We start from the raw sequence: 26,526 nt of genomic DNA on the forward strand, positions 1-26,526 counted from the left end.
GATAGAGAAGCTATCTTATTTAAAGACTGAAAATTTTTAAATGTTCATTAAACACTACTAACTGAGTAGAATTTGAATCTCCAAACTCATGCAAGAATGAATATCCATTTAGAGGCTCTGAATGTTTCTAAGCTTTTCTAAGCTTCCCTCATAGCTCAGTTGGTTAAGAACCCACCTGTAATGCAGGAAACCCCAGTTCAATTCCTGGGTCAGGAAGACCCCCTCGAAGAAGGGAGAGGCTACCCATTCTAGTATTCTGGGGATTCCCTTGTGGCTCAGCTGGAAAAGAATCTGCCCGTAATGTGGGAGACCTGGGTTCTATCTCTGGGTTGGGAAGATCCCTTGGAGAAGGGAAAGGCTATCCACTTCAGTATTCTGGTCTGGAGAATTCCATGGACTGTATACTCCATGGGGTAGCAAAGAATCCAACACGACTGAGTGACTTTCACTTTCTTTCACTTTAATGTTTCTAAAACCAAAACCATTTTAGTCTTATCAAAACACGTTCCTAAACTCACCTTGTCTGTCTAAATTATTTTAGCATATTCTTTAATAATTTCCTGATTAGCTATATAACTATATGTAATACACTTAAGTTTATCTGGATCTTCTTCCCCTTGGGAAGGTACAGAAACAGGGTGTATAGTAGGTTAAGTATTGGGCTACAGTATCTCCAAGCCAGAAAAAACTTTCTGATTCCTTTCTGTATTCCTTTAAAGTCATAAAGCATAAGATATTCTGGACCCAACACCATTAAATATTAATCATCTTAGTTATTTCTTAAACATACACTATTTCTTTCAATACCTCTTGATATCCTAAAAAACTATAGTTTCACATCTGTAACTACAGTTAACAGCCTGGAATATAACTGTGAACATTTAAATCTGAACATTCAAAAGGTTCAACTACCTGTGTACCTATCTACAAGCTTACCCATCCTTCAAGACCCAAGTTCCAGTTTTACTACCTCATGAAACTTTACTGTTCATTTACCATCATATGCCTGTGTGAAAAAAAGTTCTCTAAGCTACTGAAGCAGTTATAGTTTTTAATAAATTTAACTTGATTATAAATTATTTGTAGTTTTCTTTAACTGGTTTGTGTTAAACCATTATATGTAAAATCCTCTAGGGTAAAGAACTGGTTATTTACTTTATATACTTTATCTAGAGCAATTACTCTAATGCTGCAGGCAAGACTGATGCTTAGTAACTAACTTTTATGATACCACTAAGAATCACAACATGTAAGTTAAAAAGGCCTTTAGGCAGACATAATCTCCATTCTGCACATGAGCCTAACATATTCCAGGATATCCACGTAAAATAATGGATTAACAGGGACTAGACTCTTATTTGCCTTCCTCATACATCACTCTATTACCATTAGACTGACTCTAACTATACCCTGGTATCAATTAAGGCAACTTCAAGATCTTATTCCAAAATTTTGTCTTGTTTCATTTCTAGGTTAGCTAGATCAAGAATAGAGTGTTAATGAATAAAATTCCACCTTAACTTTTAAAAATCTGAATGGCCCAAGCAACATGCTCAATTTTTTCTAAAAGTAAATATCAAATGAAACTAAACTCTAGGACTTCCCTCTCTGAATCAATGTTTAAATCATTCCTGTCGTAATATCTGAAGGCCTACTAAGTGTAAGAAAAGTAACATTTCTTTCAGACAATGATTAAACAGAAAACTCCTACAATTTGCTTCTTAAATAATTAAAAGATTGTTATAGATTAATCAAACACTTTGGTGAGATTAATGGGTTTAAATTACTCATTTCATTTTCATATTTTCTCCTTTAACATCCATTACCCCCAACAATGTATCAGTATTTGTTTCGTTGGACAATAAGAAAGTACCGCAAAGTGAGGAAGAAGATCTTCTCTATCACTCTCTGTAAATGCAGAAATCTCCAGTGCCCTGGGACGGTGATCCACCACAGCATGACCAGGCACACCTCGACCTCGGCCTCGACCCCTGCCTCGGCCGTGAGCTGCACCTCGACCTCTTGAATGAACTCCTCTACCACGACCAGATGAAAGAATCCCTCGCTTTGCAGCCTAGAAGAGATTAGACGAACAGGTTAAACAGCACATTACGAACACAAGCCAAGTGTTATACTCAGATGAGTCACACATCTGACATCAGTCATACAACTGAATATCATATTCAAAGAATGCCCTACAGAAGCATTTAATAATTCAAGCTAGAGTTTTAGTTTTTAAAGTGAAAGGAAATTGAGCTAATCAATTCAGAAAACAAAATAACATTAATTTAAGCAACGTTGTAAAATTATTAAATACACCTTTTCTACTAAGTCTTTACTTTCCAAGACATCAAACTATATCACAAAAAGGCCAGCCATTCTTGAGTTTCAAATAATGCAGTGTTGAATATTACTTCAGAAGTTAAACATAGAGATACAAAATACCTATATATATATATAATAAGTACATTTACACTATTATTTATTTACTAAAATTATAGGCCAAATTTTTTTAAATGATATTTTTTTTTTAAGTCACACCAACACAAGCATGAAATCTCCAGAAAGGTTAAAACACAATTTCTACGTTAACATAAAAGAAACTTATGTTTTTCAAAACTTGTTATCTTAGGACACACAGACAACCATTTAATTTTCCAAAGTAAAATATATGCAGGTTTAGGACTCCAACCTATGGCTTCCTATGACAGACAATACAGGGTCTTGAGATAAGAACAGTGACTGCTGAATGTTAAACTCTTTAATACCCGGATCCCGTACTAAATTAGATTTGTAGTATGCAGAAAGTGAAGAAGAGCCTCTTGATGAAAATGAAAGAGGAGAGTGAAAAAGTTGGCTTAAAAGCTCAACATTCAGAAAACGAAGATCATGGCATCCGGTCCCATCACTTCATGGGAAATAGATGGGGGAACAGTGGCTGATTTTATTTTTGGGGGCTCCAAAATCACTGCAGATGGTGATTGCAGCTATGAAATTAAAAGACACTTACTCCTTGGAAAAAAAGTTATGACCAACCTAGACAACATTATTAAAAACAGAGATATTACTTTGCCAACAAAGGTCTGTCTAGTCAAGGCTATGGTTTTTCCAGTAATCATGTATGGATGTGAGAGTTGGACTATAAAGAAAGCTGAGCGCTGAAGAATTGATGTTTTTGAACTGTGGTGTTGGAGAAGACTCTTCAGAGTCCCCTGGACTGGAGATCCAACCAGTCCATCCTAAAGGAGATCAGTCCTGGGTGTTCATTGGAAGGACTGATGTTGAAGCTGAAACTCCAATACTTTGGCTACCTGATGTGAAGAGCTGACTCATTTGAAAAGACCCTGATGCTTGGAAAGATTGAGGGCAGAAGGAGAAGGGGATGACAGAGGATGAGATGGTTGGATGGCATCACAGACTCAATGGACAGGGTGGACTCCTGGAGTTGGTGATAGACGGGAGGCCTGGTGTGCTGTGGTTCATGGGGTTGCAAAGAGCCGGAGATGACTGAGTGACTGAAGTGAACTAAACTGATGTTGGAAAAAGAAAATCAAGTTGCTAAAAAATTTCGAAAAAAGCATTATTTTCAGAAACAATAAGCTAAGATACAAAAAATTTAATTGTGGCAACAATGATAAATACAGGCAAGTACCAACTACACTAATGACATAAATGTCTCTTTACATCAATATGTAATTCTGATTTTTAAATATCTTTCCGCTTTAGAAATTATCATGTATTAGAGTTCAATTTTATTAGCTTTTTCTGATATAAATAATCATATAACTAAACTATAAGAAACTAGTTTTTTCTCTTTTAAAAACACCCACAGCACCACCTATAGGCAAAACTTAAGTAAACATGTTCTTTGATGTTAATTCTACCACAGAAACTCTGATCCTTATAGTAACTCAATGTAACATGTCTATATATGCATAGAACATCTCCATAAGAACACCTGAAAAAACTGTAATAGATTTTGGTTCCAGGAAAAAAACAAAAATAGAAAAGGAATAAAATTTACTAGAAGTCGAGAGACCAGCTGCCACCTTTCATTAAATACTAAGAGATTTTTCTATTAGTTCTAAAAAAATTTGCTAACCTCTTCCTTCTTTATCAACTTCCAAAATGTTTTCCAGAGATTGCCAAAGACTGCTGATTAGAATGAATATTTTTCAAATAAACATTCAAGACCATAACAGCATACTGTGTAGTACTGATGAAACATACCTCCAGCTGTAATTCTGTGTACTTTCTCCTAAGTTCAGTGACTTCTTCTCCAGCTTGCATCTTCTTATACAAATCCAGTTCTGTGTCAAGCAACTCTTTCTGCATCTAGAAAACAGTGATTAGTAATTCAAGTGACAATAATATCCTGCATTTATATATATATATATACACACATACACACACACACAATTTTTTATAAGGAATGCTTTTTAAGTATTCCTATTTAATCTATACATTTGTTCTCTATCTCCAATCCTACCACCCTAATTCAAGCCATCAATCACCTAGGTCTACACTAATGCAAAAGGCTTCCTAACTTGTTCCTACTTTCACTGATTTCCCTACAATTCATTTTCCATATGGAAGCCAGAGTGAAATTTCTACATGGAAGAATTTTCAGGAAATAACCGTGAAAAGGAAAACAAAAAACTGAGGTTCAAATAAGGACTATATAGTACCCTTTCGCGTAAGAAAGCATACATACACACACATACCAAGAGGGAGGGAAGAGTGGAGAACAGAGTGCCAGGGATCAAACAGGAATGATCATCTATATAATCCTTTATATATATTAATAGTATAACTTTTGAATCATGTTAATTATTTATTTATTGAGAAAATAAAATTAGGGTAATTAAATTGAGAGAGTGAAACAGGAGAGAATTATGTCAATGGAGCCTCCTTCATGGTTATTACCATGCAATTGCTAAAGATTATTTGAAATAACTTCAAATCAATTAGGACTGTGTAACCTTCGTATCATCTGGAAATTAATTCTTCTATATTAAAGATACACTAAGATCCTCATATATTATGAAATAAAGTACATTTTAAAAATAAAAATACAAGAAAGTAAATCAACAAGAATAAGGGGGAGAGGAATCCAAAATTGAATACATATAGAAATAGACCTAACTTTATCAAATTAATAACATAACCACACAAAAGGAAAAAAACAAAAACGTGATCCTATACCACAGTTTGATTATATACTCTAAATGGAGTATATTGTGAAGTTGTAAAAAATGCAAACAAATTCTGAATTTTATATTTAGTTAGCTGATGAAAGTGGTATTATTTTAGCAGTTTTGGAACCATCTGAATGTGCAAGTATATACTGTATTGATGTTAGTGGGAACAAGCTGTCATTATGGGAACAGGGAAATAGGCATAAGAGAAAGAAACAAAGAACACTGTGGTGTTACGTTAGAATCAGAAATATCAATATGAACTCATGATTACACACACACACACACACACACACCAAGTGTAAGTATTTGTAACTCCGTGGAATTTTTAAAAATCACTTACTGTCATCTGAAATTAATTTGCTCAATTTCTTATGTCTAATCAGTTAATCTACTTGAATTTTCTCCCATTCAATCAGCTCATTCTGTAACAGTGACTCAAATTGTTACTTCTGTTCATTAACATTTTATACCACCAACTACTTACAAAATAAAGCTCAAACTCCTATCAAGCATTCAAGCACATATATTGTTTTGTCCTCAAGCTACTTTTTTATTTGTTACTATTCTCCTAATTATTGACTTTCTAGCTACAATGTACAGAATTCAAAAGATGAAATCAAGTTTGCTTATTTGTATTTATTAACTTAATAATAGAGAAGGGGGAGAATGGTAGCAAAGAATATTAAATAAAGAATGAATCTGAATGCAGTGTTTTAATTTTTTTTGCATGCATATGCAGTATAAATAACAACACAAACTGAAATACCTGAGTCTTAGTTTTTATACTTTTTGGAAGACAGCGTCCAGGAGAAGCAGCTTTGACCTCATCTTTCAACTTGGTAATATTTTTAGTCAAAACTTCCAAAGTTTTCATTATTTCTGCTTTATCTTCAGACTTCATTGCTTTGTTTTTCTCCAGTTTTGAAATTAACATCTGGCCGATTTTTAAAAACAAAAATGTAAGACTTAATTCTACTACTACTTGAAAGCAAACACAGCAAAGTAAATATAAAAATAAATAACTACTACTTATAGCTTATGTATTCATGACAAGGCTTACAATCACCAAGACAGCAGAACAGCAGACTGGTGACACTCTCTCAATTCAAGTCTTAATCTTGGTTTGCACTGTGAAGAACTATAGTACTGCTTAAGTCTCTTAGAATATAGATTTCTTATGGTTATAAGCTTTAAATTTAATTTAATCCCTGAAAAGTCATCAATTTGAAATAGCAATAATTTTAATTTCTAATCCATCTGTTGATATTACTGAGTCTAAGTATTCACACTCCAAAAGCAGTCTGCAACCCAGAAAGGATCACAGGAAAAGTTTACGGCTTCCCTTCACATGAGATATTAGAAAAGTAGAATATTTAATTACCTTCTTTCTTTTGTTAGAGGGAACAGTAACTGGCTAGGCTAAGAACAATACACTGGACAAAGATAAGAATAAAGAAGATAAACATGGTAAGGAGTAGAAGACACCACACAATATAGATTCTATAGTATTATAGTATAATACCATAATCTATAGTATTATAGATTCTCTGAGTGAAGATGGTTTCAGTTTTTGGTGTAAAGCATTGTGATGTCTTTTTATCAAGTATATATAAATTTAAATCAGAAAAGACATAATTTTAAACCAAATGTTCAAAAGTTTGTATATTTTTAATATTTTGAAATGTTATAACTTTTATTACCAGACATAATTAAGAACTGACACCTAATTAAATGTCATAACTAGAGCGAAACTGGCATCTTCTACTCCCTATTACCATGTTTATCTTCTTTCTTGCTATGTCAGGCATATTGTTCTTAGCCTAGTCAGATACTGTTCCCTCTGACAAATCTAACTTTGATTATTTTACCTTTTGTGTTTCAATGTGCTTTTCTAAAATTTCTTGTTTCCTTTTCCTCACATCTTGCTGAAGTTTCAGTGCCTCCTAGAGAAGTGATCAAAAATAGTATTAGAAAACTTAACTTTTCCAAAAAACCCCACAATTACTTAAGAACAGAACTGTGCTCTAAATGAGATTGTGGCAAGAAGCTTAGAAACAAAAATAAATGCAAAATTTTCCTATGTAAAGCTTAAACAGTATGCAAGTTTCAAAGATTAATCAGGACAGCCTTTCATTACAAGAAGAAAATTAATATTTACTAATATACTATGGAAAACAAAAGTTCAGTGGCGGCCAACATATATACCTTTATCTCTATTTTATGAAAAAACACATACATGCAGAAAAAGCTTCCCTATATGCAAATACTGTACACTACTAACTATACTTACCTGCTTTTTTTTCTGTGCTTCATTATTATCAACTGCAGAAGCGGAAACAAGTAAGGTTTTTTGTGCAGCCTTCAAAGCAGCTGGATTATACACCGTTTTTGTTAAGCCAGTAGATGTAGACAATACCTACCAATACAAATTCAATTTTTCAAAAAATGTATCAAGTAGTCATGATCTCCTGAGTTCCTATTTCCTTCAAAACTCAACTTTAAAGCACTCCTGTCAAAATTTAGCACACTGAACTAAAAGTACTTATATAGTAACAGTAACTAAGTCACATTTAGCATCTTGAACGGAAGAGTATGAGTGGGGGATAAGCTACACAGTGAAAAAATTTTAAAGTAATATCACATACCTTCAGGAAAAAAGCAAAAAACAAACACATAAAAACTCCAAATCAATAAAACACTGGTGGTATTACTGTCACACTGATAAAATATTAGTTGCTGAACACATTACTAGTATTCCTAGTGACTAAAGATAAACTGTATACAAGAGCACAGCAGAGGAGGAATTATGTCCTGAAAATAATTTAAAACGATCATTTATAATGGACATTTCTGACATTAACCTTATTGCTTTGTCTTCTCCATTTCTTTGCCAGCATTAGCATTACTCTTTTTTCTTTAAGGGACCTTATTCCCTTTAATTCAGCTCAGGTTTAGCACAACCATTCAAGATCTCTGCAAAGTCTTAATCACTTATTTCTTCTACCTAGGTTCCTCTATGAAATAATATTCCTATTAAAATATTTAGTAAAAATGACCTGATGATACTTTAACTTATATTTCTCTCTCAATCTCTCTTCCCTGTCCTTACTGTAAAAGCCCTGAAACACAAACCATGTCTTTCTCTTCTTTGTGCTTCTTCCAGTATCTAAACCTTGCTACCAACTAATTATGAAACCATGGGTGAGTTCAGGAACCTTTTTGGGCCTCATTTTGCTCATTAAATAAGAAAGTTCAACCTGATAGTGTCTAATGTCCTCATAAACACAAAGATTCATTCCATGAGGGTAAGGATTTTTTTTTAACATGGCTCACTGCTATATCTTCAGTGCCTAGAACAGCGCCAGACACAAAGCAAGTACTCAATAAACACTTTTGCACTAAATTAAAATGAAGTGATGGTAGATCAGAGTGAACAATCTTTTCCTCACAAAGATCAATTCAAGAAAATTAAAGCGTCAGGCTGCCTTTTTTGTCTTCCAAAAGAAACAGAAAGTTGTAGGTTCCAGAGAGTGGTTGATTACTGGTTCTTGGGAAGGAGTTTAGAGATCCCTTCAAAGAGATCTATGAATGCCATAAAACCTAAACATGAAACGTGTGAGACTGTGTAACTTTCCAGAGGAAAAAACAGCTTCCCAAGTCATGACCTAAAAGAAGTCAGAAGAACTACGTAAGTAGAAGAGTATCAGTGAGAAAACGAGTCCTATTTTCTGACTACTACAAGATCTGGACACGACTTTCTAATATTTTATCATGAAATTAGATTAGGGAACATCACAAAGCTAAGCAACTCATCACTATTCTAAGTATTCAAGAATGTCATAGCTTCAAAATGAAAAAAAAAAAAAATCTAGAATACTGTAATTATACTACCTCCATACAGCACAACTGATGTTTAAAAATAAAGGATTTTTACAGTAGTTGATATGTTCAACATTTGGTAATTTTCTTCAGTAATGAAAACACTCAAGGTATCACTAACAAATAGGAAATGGTTGTACTCAGTAAAATACAAAATGGACGTGGATTTAGTTCACTGTCTAACTTGTCACTACTTCATCATGCTACCTTACCACACTACGCAATGTCAAGCTGTATGAAAATGTAAGGGTGAGACAAACACTGTCCAAAGGGAGAAACACAAGATGATCTGCTGAAGCAAAAGGTGGAGTGTTTCATAAACCATCTTCATCATGATGGTTCTGTAACAGTTGAAAAGCTATGACCCAAAAAGATTTCTATATTCAAATAAACTTGGAAACAATATTACAATACTATTTTGTCCTTTCAAATGGTATACTATCATAAGAGCTATGAGAAAGCCAGAAGTAAAGCAATCCATATAATTTAACTAAGCATTTCTCCAATTTTAAGGAGTAGAGAATTCTCCCTTTCAAAGTATTGTTATTAATACCAGACATCAGACTAAGGTGTACTGTTTCAGGGTTAATAAAATCATCCGACAACAAGAAGATTTCTGTATTCCTATATCACTTCCTTGTTTTGTCCAGGAACTTCCTTCTGTAAAAACAGAACATGAGCTAACGTATTTCACTGAGTTTAAGACACCACTGTCTAGGAAGTCATTTAATATAACCCTACTTAGGGAAAAGGCTGCCAATTATAACCATAAACATCAACAACTAAAGATACAGCCCAATTTCAGAGGTGTAGAAATGTGAAAATAGAATGTCTTACAAACAGTGAAGTTACAAATGTTGCTATCTGAAGTTACAAATGTTGCTCACTATCTAAAGCTATTTGGTTTCAGAGTTTAGATAGTAAGTGTTCGAATAACAAAAAATACTTGCATTTTTCAAAAGATAAAAATAGACTTGTGACAGAAGAAAATCTGTTAAAAATGAAACCAGTGGAGGGAAGAAACCCAACAGAAAATGATGCTACAGCTCTAAGAATATAACCAAAACATAGCAGCCTTCCTAAACAACCACATCTCTATTTTCGAAAGGGTTTCTGCATATGCCGTATTTTTACATATTGACTTTATTTCTAGTGACCTTGCTGCATTCACTTATTAATTCAAGTTGTTTGTGAATCCTTTTGGATTTTCTACATATATAATCATATCAACTGTGAGTAAACATAGCTCTGTTTCTCCCTTTCCAACATTTATGCCATTTATTTTACCGCTTTATTATAATGGTTAGGCCCTGTACTACTGGGGAAAAGTGACAAGAGTGTACATCCTTTGTTCTTCCTGGCCTTGGGGGAATGTACTCAGTATTTCACCATTAACAAATAATGTTAGCTACAGGGTTTTTTTGCATTTTTTTTGCAGATATAACTTTGTCAAAATTAAAGAAATTTCTATTACTAATTTCCAAAATGTGTAATGTGACTAAATAATTTTATCACATGTTTTTTTCCTACTGAAATAATCACATGGGGTCCAGTTCCCCTCCCTTCAATATCTACCCCATTCCTTCCCTCAATCTTTTATTTTGTTAATATGGTGAAATAAACTGATTTTCAAATGTTAAATCAACCTTGCATTTCTGGAATAAATGCTACCTGGTCAAGGTGTATTCTTTCTATTCCCACTGCATACTTGCTAAAATCGTATTTAGGACTTCTGTGTTTACGTTCATGAGATATTGGCTTGTAATTTTCCTTGTAATACACTTGTCAGGTCTGATATCAAAGTTTTTGTTGAATTCGTAAGATGAGTTGAAAAGTATCATATCCTTTGTTGTTGAAATATATACATCACTAATACCTCTTACTTTCAAGATAAAAGCCAATTCTTCAATAAAATAGAGGTTATAATCTATTAATACCTCCTTATTCATTTCCTATATAAAATATTACAAGCCATGACTATTATTAGTACTTATTAAAAAAAAAAAAAAAAACAGATTTTTCTCATGGATAAAAATGGGGAAAAAGGTATTTTGTAAAAATGACTTACTGCAAAAGAAGGTTATTACAAATTAAGTCATCCAAGTATCATTTTTTAATAATTGGTGCCAAGTTAAAATCAAACACAAAAGAAACATAAGTTAAGATGACTCAAAGCCACACTCTCAATAAGCTAGTTCTCACACGTTTCTAAAGCAAATGCCAATTTCATTCTGCATGAATCTCTCTATAGTAAGCTGAGGCATTCAGGCATCATTTTATTGATCACTCTATTCAAATAATACCTACTTAACAGCTACTACAGTATCTTAATGTAGCAGCAAAAATCAGGTTTTAAGTTTCCTCTTTCTTAGCCCTCTCTCATGCAGTCTTATATTAAGAAAGAATCACTAAAGGGTTTATTGGCTATTACAAGAGATAGGGGATAAAATTTTATATTTGTGCACTTATTTGCCTTAACAATGACAGAAATTACTGTTTAGATTCAAGGTTTGAGTTTTTGTCTGCCTTCAATTTTTAAAAAATTTAAATAACATTTGATGAACATTCTCCTACTCTTCCCTAAGACTTCTCTGCATCACTGAGCTCTAAGGATTACTACACAAAAATCCCTACTGACTAGGAACAGAAATAACAAATAAGCAAAAACAAAATGCTATTCTGTAAACAGGTTCACTGAAGCCTGGAAGTTACATACTGGTAAATAATTTCTTTCCTTAGAAGATTCATTACAATCTTTGCTGAGTAATTTTCTTTCATAAATAGCCCACTACCATTAGTGATTTTTCATAAATTAAGTTAATGCTAATTATATTAGCAAATTTATACTATCAATTGCAAATCTGTACACTTTTTATCTAAAGCTATATAAAACATGTTAAAAAATAATGAGAACAAGTAGGAAAACATACTAGAATATTTTGTAAAACTGGTAATTAGTACACTTTAATTTTAGAGTACAAGTCTTAACGTAACAGATCCTAAACATAATCAGGGTTGTAGACCTCTCCAGAATTGTTTAGAACTGCTGCAGTCCATGGGGTCGCTAGGAGTCGGACACAACTGAGCGACTTCACTTTCACTTTTCACTTTCCTGCATTGGAGAAGGAAATGGCAAGCCACTCCAGTACTCTTGCCTGGAGAATCCCAGGGATGGGGGAGCCTGGTGGGCTGCCATCTATGGGGTCACACAGAGTTGGACACGACTGAAGCGACTTAGCATGCATGCATGCATGCATACTAAGGGTAACGATCCTTATATTGTTGTGTTATTCCTTACTTACTTAGTATCAAAGAGGATAAAAATAATCAAAGTAAATATTCAGACACTGCTAAATTTAGTAGCATAGACTAAGCCACACAGATTCAGGCAGGGGCGGAGGGCCATATATGGAAAAATCTGGAGGTTTCACAGTAGGGGTTAGAGAGATTTTCAATTTTTAAAAGAATGACTAGAACTAGAATTCTGTTAGGCAGAGGGAAATACACTCCAGAAAAACCACCACCAAAAAGAAGATAAAAGAGGCAGAAAATAGCAAGAGACAATGAGCAGAAAAGGGCTTATTAGGGTAGAAAGGAAGACCTAAAGCAGAGGTAACAGAACCAGAATAATTGAGGTATGATGAGTTATTAATCCAGCAAAGTCATTTAGCTGAGAAAATTATTTAAGTTTCTATAAGAAGTTAAAGAAAGTCTGAGGGTAGGATGGTGGCAGTGTAAATTAGAGGGGGTGCCAGCCCAGAGGTCAGGGAACTGAAGGTGGCAGAGACCTACAAACACAAGTGGATGACTCTAAAGCTTCTAGACTGCACAACATGAAAATGGTGCCGTCACTCCCAGAGGTGGGTGGCTAGGAGAAGATACTACTTTACAGAGGAAATGATGAATCATTTGAGGCATTTTATGCCTGAAGTAATGCTGAGGTATCCAAGAGGAAAATGTGATATTCAGAATGAGATTCATATTCAAATTTCCAGAACTGACAAAGTTTAACACAGTAAATATGGAAATAATATACTGAAGAACCAGTGAAGAGAGCAGGTCAGCTATTTCATGAGACGTTCTAATTATCTATAATGTCAATTTCCTCTGTAATCTTCATAATGGAAAGAGCCAGGGACTAGAAATAGAAGATCCAGGTTCCAGTCTTAGCTCAGTAACTCCCAGTGTATAGATCAACCATAAAGTTTGTGGGGCCTTACCTTCCTTTAAGGTTAGGATAAAGAAATAAGAAAGATTATCCAATTCTAATATTCTGTGATTCCACGTACCTCAAAAAAAGACTAAAGATCAGGGCCATTCACTCACACCTAAACAAAAAATTAATACATCTGCACAGAACTATAAGACAGGTCCAAAAATGCTCTTAATTTAGTCAGCATTTGCTCCCCTCATTTGAAAAAAAAAAGACTAACTGCATTGTCACACTATACACAATAGCTGTTGTCATAAAAAACTTTACACCATTCTTTCCAATTTACAAAATACTCTTATATAATATTTTATTTAATCCTCATAAAACCTCAAGAGAAAGACAAATATAACCATCACCACTTATTGATGAGGAAAAGGGTTCAGAAAGATTAAGCGCACTGCCCAAAGACATGCAGTTAGTAAGTGAAGAGCCAGAGCTCAAACTCAGGTAAAGTTCCTAATTCATGGCCCTTTCTATAAGGTTATCAGAGGTTTAAAATTAAAATGTACAATATCTCTAAAGAAAAAATAGTAAGTGAAAAAACAAAAAGAATGGAGCATAAGGAAATACAGTGAGCGGCAAGTATTAAAATGCTGATGCAAAAAGTAAAAAGAGGTAGGCAAATATTTTTCTTTTTCAGCAAATGGAAAGCAAAAAGTTAGGAATAAAAGATACAGATACTATTAAGAAGCAAGAGTTTGGAACTATGAAAAAAATTAAAAAATTAAGATGCCACCTGAAAACATTTATGAAGCCAAGACACACACATCATGCTATTCTTACCTTTTCAGTTGCTGAAACAGATGGCTTTGATACAAAACCCAACCTGTCCTTCACAGATAACTTAGTTACATTCTAAAAAAATTAAAATGGACATATTCAGTGTTTCCCCAAACATACAGAAGTCTGTAGGGATTTTGAACATTCTCATTCTACTAACATATCCTGACTATAAGTACACTGATATTAATAACAAAACCTTGGGCCATTTGCAAAGACAGAGACAGAAAGAAAATGTGCTTGGAAAAATAAACAGTATACAGTAAACAGTATACAGTATTACTCAATCATGGAAAATGATGATATAAAGAAGTTTTTAAATAATTTTAAAATTATTGTGCCTGTCACATAGGCAGGTGGTTTGCTAAAGTCCCTTTCACTGATACAGAATCATAAATTCTTAGAATCCTATGTTGACAAGTAGAAAGTTCGTACATTCTAAATATTAGTTAAAAATGCGCCTGCTTCTTCAGCTTAAAGCAAATGCCATTCTTTCCTATAGTATGTTTGTTCTACGGCCAGTATACACAGTATTTGGTGATGATTTGAGATAGCAGGATTGGAGGGTTGTTTGTTATTTAGTATCTAATAATTTACTAATTTACATTCTGCGTGTTTTTATAAAATCTCAATGTCTTACTCTTCAGGAATAACCTGCGAAGACTATTTTAATAAGGTGGCATCCATTAGCTAAGTAGGATACTATATCCTAACTATCTTACACAGCAAATGTTGAAACATCTGTAGACAAAAGAAAGTTAAGTTTCAGAGACTGAGGGTGTGGAAACAAGAAACTGCCACTCGAGTGTGGAAGGGAGTGGGAAGGGAATGACATATGGAGAAGAGAACTTGAGAATCAGGAATAAGTGATGCAAAGTTCTGAGAGAGCTGCATTAAGTAACTTGAAGCTTTAAGCCTTCCCTTCCCAAAGCTTTCAGTTCAGTCTACTGCATAATTATGTCTGGAACAGGAGTCTAATGAAGTAAAAGATGATGGAAAAATAAGATTTAATACACTAAAACTTTACTTTTTAGGCAGTTTTTCTCCTCTATGAAGTGAAAAAGAATTCTTTCTCATAAATAAGTATTAGCTAGAGAAAAGAATTTAAGATTCAAATACTACAGGAAAAGTAGTCCGTAAAAATGTTATGGTAATGGTAAAAAATTTTTTTACAGGTGCTGTTCAAATACAGACTATATTTCTGTATAAGTATACACACACACACACATATATATACACACATCCATACAATTAATTAAAATTCAGATCACCAAGGGAAACTAATAGACTGAGAACCTATCTATCATGTGACAGGCACAATCAGACTTTTCATTTACCTGAGGAAGGTCTGAACTGGCACTCTGGGCTTCTGCTGGTTCAATAGTACTTGAAGGTACCGGACCCAACCGCTCTTTGACTGACTGCTTCACAACAGGCAAAATGGGCTGCTGAACTAAAGGCTGCATTACCTCAGAAGAAGAAAAAAATGTTAAATGCACTGATTAGTTCATGAGCAGGGAGAGTAACCTTGGTTATTCTGTTACTAAGTTGCCCATGCAGTTTTAAAAGTGCAGCTTATAATCAAAGCCTAATCACCTGCCCAATTCCTTCCTTCATACAAGTTCCCCATACATGTCCAAAGATACAAAAAAATATTTATAAAGTAGAGGAAAAAATAAAAATCTACCCTTTAGTATCTTTTGTCTCTCTTTAATTAACAGAAGAAAGCTAAATAGAAAAATAAGGTGCTACAGTACACTTCTACAAGCAATTAAACTTTATATATTGATTGACTTCCCGATTAAAAGAAAGAAAAAGAGAAAAAAGGAAGAGGGAAGGAAGGATTTCCAATATGAACTCCAAGTAGGAGTTTCTAGAATACAAACAGGTACTACATACTGGAGTATCTCCCACTTTAAGGGATGGTTCTATATTTTATATGTATCATCTCATGACTTCCTAAACTAGGGATGAATGTAATAACAAAATGAAAGAGCAGGTTAGAGAACTTAAGTAACTTGCTCAAACCTACATACAGTTAACAATGGTAGAGCCAGGATCTGAACTCAAGTCTACCTGACTGCATGCCTCTCCTTTTAAAAAACACTATGCCAAATGCTTTTCTTTCATAAGAAAAGCATTTAATTTCACACAAATTTCTCTTACCTTTGGAGAAGTAGTTTGCAACTGTTGGGTGCTTCCTTCTCTGTGCCAATAAACTTTAATAAAGCGATTATTTAGTACTGCTTCTGTACTTGATATAGCTTTCTTTGCTTCTTCGTATGTTGCAAATTGGATAAGGGCACCTTCAGGATCCCCATTATAGGCAACCTAAGATTTAAAATATTAAGCACAGCGAATTTGCAAATGAATCAGTTGCTTTACGTAGTAAAATGCCTCAGGAAATGAAATACTAGTCCTTCCAAGTTACAGTCTATCTTTATACTACCTTATATCGAGATTATTACCACAGTCTACTTTCACTCCAGAAGAAATGGTAACTGTGGACCACTCAGAATAGAATCAGCCTCCTCTAAATAACTTAGGAGAGAATGCTCATTGCATAAAGGTTATATATAAGCACTCAAAATATTTCACTTCTTACCCTCAATATTAATGCTATGGGAAATAATACTTATGTCAGTGAGTGATGTAGAGTCAAAAGAGGGAAGTAAACTATTTTCAAAGGAATGATCTCTAATTAAAAATTACAGAAAAATCCATCTGTAAAATTTTCAAAACTGGTTAATTCTCACAGAAATATTTCCAAGAGCACACACAAATAAATCTTAGATAAGGGAGGGGGGAAATCTACAAAACAATAGCAACAATCATATTTTACACATAAGGAAACTACGACTCAAAAAGTATGCAATTCTTCAGACCCATACAATGAATAAGTAGTATTAACAGATCCAAGGCTTTTTAGTGTTCAATAATACCAGCACTTTCGAAATTGTTCTATCAACTACTGGTGAGGCAAAGCAATACAAAATAGGGATTAAGCACACAGACCCTGAATCAAACAACCTGGTTCTGGATAACAATACCCACTCTGTAGTTGTTAAGAATTAAACAGTAATTCATATAAAATGGTGGGGCGGGGATTGTACACGGGGCGAGTGATGGTGGGGTGTTCAATTAGGATAAAGCTATAGGGTTTTTTGAAACTAACTTTTCAAAATATATATTTTATAAATAATAAGGCAAATGGGATACAGATACAGCAAAAGGACCTGTAAGGAGATAACAATCTCAATAGTAACTTGAGGAAATACAAATTGAAAAAATATAAATTAAAGAAAAAAACTGAAATAATAGTGAGATACTCAGCTTTAAATTTCTTTAAATTTAATATTACCAATGTAGTTAATTGGGTAAGGAAAATAATTTTTCGAAGTCTAGATCTACACGCGGTAGATCAAATTGAACTGCCATAAAAAGATATTTAGAGATAGTCCAGATAACATTAAATTACTACAGGGTAATATGTATGCTCAGGACCCACAACAAGGACCCACATACTTTTAAATACATATATATTTGTAAGCTTGCATACTAATTTATTGGTAGATACATACAGAAATACAAAACAAAAAATCGAAAATAATACATGGTAAGCTGTTACCAATAATGTAATAATATCATGCAGATACATGAGGAAGACAGAGAGCTGAAAATATTTGCATTAAATCTGTAGAAATCTCTACTGACTGACCCTAAGCAAGAATGCATTTTCTCATCTATTACTTAATAATATTATTTTTTAAAGGGCAACACCACAAAATTTTCCAAAATACCAACTTAAGCTGTACTCTCTAACGTCTATTCTTATCAGATTATGGGAAATAATTATTTTAGTTGAAAAGAATGCCATACAAACTGGAAAAGAAGCCCAACATTATTTCAACACTTTCAACATATCACATAATATAAACTCAATACAAAATAATCTCACAAATAACATATACCTAAGCCAAGGTCTAATTTTAGGTGAAATCAAATACAAATTACAGTTATTTATCTTAAAAGACATTCAAAAGCAGTAGAGGAAAAAGTAAATGTTTAAACTAATTAGATATTTGGGCCCCCAAAGTATCTGTTAGATATGTCCCATCTTAGAGGCAGCAAAAATAAATGTGACTAAAGCCTTCTGCTAAAGTGAAACTAAGGAAATGAAAACTACAGTAAGATTAGACTTTACCACTGTGGCTATTTAACTTTGCTGTAATTTTATGATAACCTCTATTAGGTAAAAAGTATATAATATGATCAATCAAGCCTCTTGCCTTTTCAAAGTAAATATGTTATTCAAAATCACATTTTTCTAAAATACAAAGTTTCATTTCATATCCAATTTTCTAAATTTAGAATATTACCAAAATTTCCATAATATTTTCTTGTAAAAGTATTTCTTTTTACTGTATTAAGATTTCCTCTCTAAATTAAGCAAAGACAACAGAATCACCTCATAGCTCTTACCTGCAAGTTAACCAAGGTTCCAAATCGACTAAAATGCTCATTAAGTTTGCTGATATTATTTAATTCTGGAGGAACTTTTCTAAGTTCAAGTTTGGTATTTTCATTTCCAAACTGAACCTTTTTCTGGAAACCTGGGCTGTTTGTTCTATTAAAATTTGGTCTGTAACAAAAATCAAGTTAATTAATACATTCATTTATAAATCCTGATACTTATCAAGTACAAAGGAATAAAGTTTTGCAACTTAAGTTCAATTTTCTTTTCAAAATTGAAATTGCTAGGTGATAAAGGACATTTATACTTTTTTTCCTTAGAAAATGAAGTTTCCAAATAAGTAGTGTTCTTATCTTTCACAGAAGTCAAGTAAGAAGGGTTCTTCCAGACCATTTGTTCCTTCCCACTTCTATTCTACGCCTGCTTAAAATTTTCAGCAGGAAAGGTCTACCCTCTTTCAGTCAATTTGCCCATATAACCATTTCACCATTTGCACCATTTCAGGAAAAGCTACCTTATCAAAATAATTCCTATTTTCAAATACTGATTAAAAGTAAGAAATCACTGTCTTGATCTCGTTCCAATTAAAACAAAATGTGGGGAACAACAGACCATACGCTTGACACTTGAAGAAACAGGGACAAAACTGTGGCCCAGGGAGGTTATAATACTTGCTTTAAATCAGAGAATTAAAGGCAGAGCCAGAACTATATATTATCCATTAATAAACATATGTTAAAGCTCTAAAAAATGTAATCCTAGTCTTTCCTCTAACATGCTAAATTGTAAATGAATCATCAAACACATACACTAACATTCTGATTCTCTATCTGCTTCTCTGAAGCCCTTCCTCAACAACTTCGGTGCCCATCCTATCTCCCCTGCCCCCACCAAAGACTGCTTTCTAACTCTTTACAGGAATCGCCCACATGCTAAAGCCTCCTCCCATTTCTTCCCTAATAGCAGGCTCATGACTATCCCTTAAATAGCTAGTATTCAACAACATCTCTAAGGGTTGGGTTTTTGGGGGTAGGTAGGTACAAACAGGAAAAACAATATGCTAACCACCACGCCATTTCTGTAAGCATGTACCTTCCAAGTACCAGACGACTAACATACACACTTTTAGAAAACAGATACTATATACTTTAGTTGGGGACCCCCTACAGAATAAATTTTACTTTGAAAGAGACCACTATTACTGCCACAATAATACTGCAATGATCCTAAAAATCACAGTACAATAAAATTCCTCAATTTCCTCTGCCAGCTTACTTATCAAACCAAGTCTTCTTTGTAGGAACTCCAGGCTCCCCAGAACCAATGGTTCTTTTCCTTGACTCTGAATCCACTACTATCCTCATACTGCTTTTATTAGGAGGCTTTTCTGTTTGAAACAAAAGAAAAGAAAGCAAAGATTAATATTTTCTGTTAATCATAGCCACATTCTTAAATTTACATTAAAAACAAAGTTCTGGCTTTTTGTCCAAATATACATTTTAGAAGAAACAGAAAAAAATGTACATCTAAATACAGTAATCTAAGTGATTTTAATTTACTTTGAATTCCTTTCACACTTAAATTAAGAAGAATCAGTAATTCTCATATGTCAAATTAATAATAAACAAATCATCTTGGAACTCTTAAGTTTATAGTTTTGAAATCAAATGCACAACCTATAAGATTCAAAATTTAACACTAGTGCAATGACCTTAAGAATTAACAACTTTGAATTGCGATTGAAATGAGCTGCTTATTTAAACATCAGCAAATTAACATAATAAAATTATGTTAAATTTTAAAAGGTAAAGATTCAAAAGATTGAAATGCATTGCAAAAGAACTGTAAACTGTAAACTACTTCCAATATTTTACACACTTTTAAGAGTTTGACAAACACAACTACATTTAACCTGTTATTCCCAAATGATGCTAAAGTTTAAAACATGCTAACCTTAGTCCACATAGAAAAAAATATATATTTAAAATTCCTTTTTAAAAAGGAACTGGATAAATTGGTTATTTAAATCCTTTCCTGAGTATCTCTAAACACATGTAACCAAAAGAATTCTGGATCTGTTCCAGTAGTCTTTCTCATGGCTACCACTATAATTTCCAAGCAGGTCTTCCTACCAAATCGATTCTTTCTCTCAATGAATAAATCATCTGCCCAATTATCCAAAAGCATAAACCTGGTGTCTTTCATTTTACCATCTCCATTAGCCCTATTTTAAGTCCCCAAATCAATAAGTTATAGGTGTTGTCAATTCTTTCCACTGAACTTAAATCTTTTACTTCCCAGCATTACTACCCTAAGTCTAGCTACCATCATCTCTTCTATAATTTTTCAAATGCCTGTAATTGACCTCCTATTCCCTCTGACATCCCTTACTCCCTCTGTTCTAATCAAAAAGATCTTCTGGTTTCACAAAAGTATCAACAGGCTATACGTGCTTTATCAACCCCCTTTTTCTGACTAACTCTGACTTATCCTACATCTCTTCAGCGTATCAGGTAGAAACATTCAGCATCTGACATTGCAGGCATTCACAGGACAAACTGTATTTTCTTTGCCCATTGGTATCTTCACAGGACCATTTTTGCAACACAATTTCTGGCCTTATTACTTCCTCCCAAACATGTTCGTTCACTAGCCCTTTTATAAAGTCTTTAAGCTATTCAATATCCTTTTCTACTTTAATATGTTCTTTATCTGAAGGTTCATTAAGAAAGACAGTGATGTGTTTGCTCCAACTCATCTGTATTCTCTCACTCATATTCTCTTTATTATTTATTTAAAAGAGAGGTGTTAATAAACACACAGAAGCAAGTTCCTCTTGATATACAATTAGCAAATGTGTCTTTTAGTTGCATGTATTCTGTTTTCCCCCAGTATCTTTTTAATAAATTGTTTTTCTGCTTAAAATTTTCAGCACTAGTTTTGTTGATGAAAACTACTGAGCCCTTCTTCCTACCTATCTATATCCAATCAAGAGCGTCTAGTAAGTTTTCCACTGCCTTAAAATCTAGAATGAACAATTAGCAGGCCTCGAGGTCACTTTTTTAGTAATTCCAAGGCAGCAAAAGGCCTAAAGTTTTTCCATTTGCTTAATAACAATAATTTCCTATGAAGCTTTAAGTACGAAGCATAAGAATAGTTTGCACATAATAGTCTGTGACAAATTCAAATGAGGCCATCTGCAGGCTATTATAAATGTATAATAATCACATAATGAACAATATTATAAACTTTTAATTATGTATATCTCACAATCCAGGCCAGTAAATTTCAAACTAAATAGGCAACAGCTGAGAACATTTTTGGGGGAAAAGACTGAAAAAGATAAGGAAATAGAAGTACAGGTAACCCTCAGTTTAAATGGTTTGCTAAATCAGTTATCTAGTACATAAAAACAATTTATGGAGAATGTATTCCTGAACCAGCTTACAAAAACAGTACACAAAATATCTAAAGAATAGTACTAAAATAATCATATGTATAATGATTCTATGAGAAAAGGCATTCAAATTTCTAAGTAGGCATACCAGACATTTATATCTCAGCAAGCCATTTCCTGTAACTTCTAACTATATGCATGTGGAGCTGAGATGACCATAATTCCAACTTCTACATGGTTAAGTTTTATGTTCAAAGGATTTGATCCCTTCTGTCTTCCCTCAATCACCACCACCAACAAAAAAAACTGACCAAGATTTGGGGTGGGTCCAATATTGATCTATAGCGGAAAGCCACAAGGTAAGAAAGAGATGATTTGATGCTTCAGAGGTTCTAGTAAGAGCAAAGAATACTGGTATAATGAAAGAAAATGAGTGCTAAGTCATGACCGAAAGAAGGAAGTGGTTTTACTCCGAACTAGTCAGGTAGGAGACACTCAGGGGATGAGTCAATATTAATACAATGAACAGCCACAATCTTAACTGGCTATTTTTCAATTACAAGCCATCTTATAACTCTGACATAAAAATTGTTAAAAAATCTCTTTTTCTGTTGTTGTTCTTAACAAAAGTCATTAAAATGCCTCTAGGAGAATTTTTGTTGGGGAAAAGGGGCATCTACATGAAATGTTGTCCTATGACCTCATAGGATATAAGTTAAACTGGGTATAAATTTAAGCGTTCCTCACTCCATCACAAAAAGTTCTCTGAACACTTAAGACAGATGTTTAGGATCTGACAGTTTCTAATGAACAAATAAAAAAGTGCAAAGCGTAAGTAAACAAGTTTACTAAACCACATTAGGTATGGACTGCTGCTGCTGCTGCTGCTGCTAAGTCGCTTCAGTCATGTCCGACTCTGTGCGACTCCATAGACAGCAGCCCACCAGGCTCCGCCATCCCTGGGATTCTCCAGGCAAGAACACTGGAGTGGGTTGCCATTTCCTTCTCCTACTTAGTTAAATAAGTTGGACTTTATTCACAACTGATAATGCGTGACTTTTTTTTTAATTAGAAATAAAAGATGGTAAGGAAAGACTAGAAAGAAAATGGTATTTAAAGGTTAGTTGAAATAGGAAAAAAGATACATTTTTATTGGTCTATACAGTATTTCCTATAATGTCTGACAATACTGTCAAATATCTGTAGCAAATGCTCTGTCTTTCAAATTAAGGTGAATGCTTCCTCCTTTGAATGTTTATAGCACTTTTCTGGTTTGTTGACCAATCTAAATTCTTCTCCCATTCAGAAATCATATAAAAGTCTGTCTCCTCTAACAAAATTTTAAAAGCTAACAAGTCAGTCTAAAATAAAATTTTTTGCTTAAAATATAAGCAAATCAACATCAAATTCTAACATGTCAAAGCAAACAAAAATAAAATATGTATCAAATATTAAGTCTGCACAGCTCATTTCATTTTCTAAACTATGAAAGAATGTATCTTTAGGAATTAAAGCATTATTCTTAAGACTTTAAATGAACCAATTAAGACTGCAAATGAGAGAATGAATATACCTCCCAAAAGCTAGAAAATTAGTACTTTGGGGAAAGTCCTTTCCCCATGGATGACAGAATAAAACATCACCAGTACTACAAATAGGGTACCACATACTACCTTTTCTCTCATGTTGAGACCAAAGAATCCAAGGAACAAACATAACAACATCCCTTACTCAAACCTAATAAACACAAGACCAACTATTCTTTTTAAATGTTTTGCCACTCTTGATATTATGAAAATGACGGGAAGAAAAGACTCATCACAGTACCTCTGGGCGGCAAATCCATATCCCCTGATGTGAGCCCTATCAAGTTGGGCCTTTGTGCATGCACTCTGTGTCTATACATTGGTCTGGAAGTGTTTGTTATACTTGGGGCTTCAGGATTGTAGCCATCTGTGTCATATGTATCTGGTAATACAAAAACTGTAATTAAAAAACAATTATAAAACTCCATTTGATAATTTTTTATACTAATAATAGAAAAACATATTACTAATTTATAACTCACATTTTATATGTATTTTAAAAAGTAGTTTCAGAAAAATAAAATGCTGTTAAAAACTTCGTTTTTTAAAAATCGTAACTGAGGACTTATATTTAATGTACATTTACCATGTCTACATTTTATTCCATAAAATTTTAGTGAGAATAGACCTGATAGAGCAATTCACTCTCTACATATTTTTAAATCCCTCACCTAAAACTCTTCTCTAAACTATATTACATTATTAATATAGAAAGGCTAAAACTGCACCTGCAGTAAAAAGAGAGGGTGGAGCAGGAGGTGGCTGGTGATGAATGCCAGTTGTTACTACAGTAGGAACAGAGCTGGTTGCAGAGTTTGGGGGAGCATCCATGCCAGATGGTTGCAAAGGAGGAAGTGGAGGTGGTGGTCCTGTCAAAACCAAAGAATAAGAAATATCATCTGGAAGCAAACAAATAAAATAAGTTATTGTATATCCAAACATGATATGCTCATTTATCAAATAATAGTATCTATAAAAATCAAGCTCTTACAACTGAAATAGTTTTCAAGGGTAAAATATCCATTTAATGTATTTCAAAACAGGTTTGTCTTAAGCTCTAAAGGACTATAGACAGCTGGGATTCATTAGGGACGTACATAATTCAGGGTCACCCTAAACCACAGTAAACCACAGTTTTGGCTGGGCCACGCCATGCTAAGTCACTTCTGACTCTTTGCGACCCTATGAACCATAGTCTGCCAGCTCCTCTGTCCATGGGACTCTCCAAGCGATAAAACCGGAGTGGGTTGCCATGACCTCCTCCAAGGGATCTTCCCAACCCAGGGATCGAACCCGCGTCTCTTATGTCTCCTGCATTGGCAGGCGAGTTCTTTACCGCTAGCGCCACCTGGTAGCCCATTAGCCTACAAAATATATTCCGAATGGGAGTATCTTACTCTCAATTTCTAGCAGGCATATATAGGATTACTATAGATACTTCTAACAAAGGCAAGCATCAAACTATTAATTTTTATAAAAGACTATGAATGGGCAGATAATAAGTATAGGCAAACATATTTCCTCACCTGTGACAGGTGGCAGACTGGGTGGTAATGGGCCTGGCGGTGGCACAGGGGGTCTCAGATTCACAGGTGGGGGTGTAAGAATTGGTGGTGGTGGAGGGAGTCCAGGAGGAGGTGGTCCTTCAACAACAGGAGGCTGTGCTGGGAAAGGCAGCATACCAGGAAGATTGACATCTTCTACAACTACTGGGTCACTTCCATGATCAAAAGGGCACATATCTCCTCTCATACAGAAACCCTTTTCTGTGAGGAAAAATAGAAAGAACTATGAAAAGTGCTGGACAAACATTTTCTCTAAGCCAACAAAAGTAAGATATTTAAAAATTGGAATATTTTTAACATTGGGCAAGTATAAATAACCATAAGAACTACCTACCAATTTCCAGTAATATAAAACCCTCATTAAGTGATAATATAGCTAACATACACATTAAAAAATGTACCACCAAATTAACATGAGTATTCCTAGCTAGCAAACTGATGTAAAATAGGTATTTGTCTTATTTTTATCATTAGAAACATTTCCTTTATTTAAATCTCTCACTTAAAACTTTAAGGATACTGCAACTACAGCTTTAATACAATTTACAAAATTTTTACAGTAAAACCTTAAGAGTCTTCAGTTCATTTATAAGTCTTATATAGGTGATACATTTCTAGATTTTACTTACGCTAATAACCCTGATTTTTAAGTAAGTTTTGTCAAGAACGTTTCAGTCGCCAACTTCCTGATAAATAACTCAGTAGATATTCCTCTTTGGTAAATTCCAAAAATATGTTAAGACTTAAGTGCAAATAAACACAATCTTTAAATTGATATTAGTCAGTGGTGACTAATGAAGACTTCAGTAACATACTGAGGAATTCATGAAGTACCTAAAATTAATTTCCCACTATTTCCAAAAGATTAAGTATTTGAGTGTGTACAACCTAAAATTACAGAATTTACTCAGCTGAAAATATTAATTCATACTTCATGAAATGGTTGACAGGCTTACCATCATAGTCTCTACACCGTTTCTTTGGCATTGGTGGTCTTACGTATGAATTATGGTCCACCTGGTCTTCATGAAATTCAGACCAACTTTCGGTAGTGTTATTACCATGATGAGTAGGAGCAATTACTGTAATAGTGCTGCTCAAAGTAGGTACAGGGTAGTGGCCAGATGAAATATTAGGTACCGAAGAGACTGGAGTATAATTGTTTTCTAACGGATCTGCTCTATCCAGGTCATATTTAGGTTTTACCAGATCCCTTTCTGCAACAAAATATAAATGACTTGAAAAACTACACTAGATTAAAAACAACAACAACAAAGTCCCAAATTTAATAGATATTTTTGCTAAACATAAAAAAAAGTTCAAATTTTACACAATCCTCCTTTTAAAAACAACTCAATATATAAACAATGTTTCAAGAAAAGTTATTTCTTTTTGTTATGACCTAAACTAAAAAGCCACACATAAAGTTGC

The 26,526-nt window shown here is 33.8% G+C and overlaps 1 protein-coding gene across 19 annotated transcripts in view; it reads right to left on the reverse strand.

The window, feature by feature from the left end:
* The window catches only part of RBM26 (RNA binding motif protein 26), an 83,102-nt gene that overhangs the window by 21,582 nt on the left and 34,994 nt on the right, over positions 1-26,526 (reverse strand). For 7 of the 19 annotated variants that reach the window (XM_010810892.4, XM_010810891.4, XM_059892281.1 and 4 more), the window contains exons 6-19: positions 26,052-26,312; positions 25,057-25,296; positions 24,259-24,429; positions 23,772-23,927; positions 19,823-19,934; positions 18,556-18,715; positions 16,240-16,404; positions 15,411-15,542; positions 14,077-14,148; positions 7,492-7,617; positions 7,070-7,144; positions 5,968-6,135; positions 4,231-4,335; positions 1,874-2,074 (exon numbers count right to left, since the gene is read on the reverse strand). In XM_010810892.4, coding sequence (XP_010809194.1) covers positions 1,874-2,074; positions 4,231-4,335; positions 5,968-6,135; positions 7,070-7,144; positions 7,492-7,617; positions 14,077-14,148; positions 15,411-15,542; positions 16,240-16,404; positions 18,556-18,715; positions 19,823-19,934; positions 23,772-23,927; positions 24,259-24,429; positions 25,057-25,296; positions 26,052-26,312 — 2,144 coding nt within the window. The remainder of the gene's footprint in view (positions 1-1,873; positions 2,075-4,230; positions 4,336-5,967; positions 6,136-7,069; positions 7,145-7,491; positions 7,618-14,076; positions 14,149-15,410; positions 15,543-16,239; positions 16,405-18,555; positions 18,716-19,822; positions 19,935-23,771; positions 23,928-24,258; positions 24,430-25,056; positions 25,297-26,051; positions 26,313-26,526) is intronic. The other 12 variants (XM_059892287.1, XM_059892286.1, XM_059892285.1 and 9 more) reach the window with 12 other exon arrangements.

Source organism: Bos taurus, chromosome 12 (assembly GCF_002263795.3).
Source record: "Bos taurus isolate L1 Dominette 01449 registration number 42190680 breed Hereford chromosome 12, ARS-UCD2.0, whole genome shotgun sequence".
NCBI lineage: Eukaryota > Metazoa > Chordata > Mammalia > Artiodactyla > Bovidae > Bos > Bos taurus.